Source organism: Penaeus monodon, chromosome 32 (assembly GCF_015228065.2).
Source record: "Penaeus monodon isolate SGIC_2016 chromosome 32, NSTDA_Pmon_1, whole genome shotgun sequence".
In the NCBI taxonomy this organism is placed as follows: domain Eukaryota; kingdom Metazoa; phylum Arthropoda; class Malacostraca; order Decapoda; family Penaeidae; genus Penaeus; species Penaeus monodon.
Genome location: NC_051417.1, coordinates 23,861,691 through 23,862,433, shown reverse-complemented (window position 1 = coordinate 23,862,433; position 743 = coordinate 23,861,691). Strand labels below are relative to the sequence as shown.

Below are 743 nucleotides of genomic sequence, written 5' to 3'. Positions count from 1 at the left end.
TTACAAAGTGATTTATTTAAAATGTCTTTTCTGTTATTTTCCTCAGTAATGTAATGAAGAAAACTTTAAGTAAGATGGGCATTTTCTACAGGTGGGGTTGGAGAGTGGCTGCCAATGGAACAGTAGTAAGGATGTGCGGAGAAACACAAAACAAGGCCAGGGTACCAAGGTTCGCCAGTGCCCCTACTGTCAATACTCCTCCACTGTTCTAACAAATATGAAAAGACATATCCGAAGACACACTGGCGAGAAACCATTTTCCTGTCCACATTGTCCATACAGTTGTAATACAAAAGAGAATCTTAAATCACACATCAGGACTCATACTGGAGAGAAACCTTATGTGTGTCCATACTGTCCATATCGTTCCTCTCATACATATTCTTTAAAAAATCATATGTATGTTCACCAGTGATTGATTGAGAATTAATGGAAGAAAAAAAGAGATACATAATACTGAATTATGTTATTATATGCATTACTCTGTAGTAATACTGAGAGTGTATTGTGTGATATTTTCTTGTATATAAGTCTGAATTGGTGTTTATATAATTGTGCTTTTAAAGCGTTATGCTTTTGTGGATGCTAGCATGTATGTATGGTGGCATTTTTGAGAATTAATTCTAAAAGGCAAATACTAGTGTGTTACACTAGAATGGTATTTACAAATATAATTTTACTTGCAGTATATATAGTGTTTTCCATACTTGCATATTAAGATATATTCTTTCATGATATTTAAT

General features: G+C 33.4%; 1 protein-coding gene across 9 annotated transcripts in view; it reads left to right on the top strand.

Annotated features, from left to right (window-relative positions):
• The window catches only part of LOC119593731 (myoneurin-like), a 102,537-nt gene that overhangs the window by 83,425 nt on the left and 18,369 nt on the right, over positions 1-743 (top strand). The window contains exon 6 of one of the 9 annotated variants that reach the window (XM_037942732.1): positions 92-688. The exons of the other annotated variants lie outside the window; for them this stretch is intronic. Within the exon in view, the coding sequence (XP_037798660.1) occupies positions 92-415 (324 nt within the window). The 3' untranslated portion in view covers positions 416-688. Of the gene's footprint in view, positions 1-91; positions 689-743 lie in introns of those variants that run through there. 9 annotated transcript variants of the gene reach the window in all.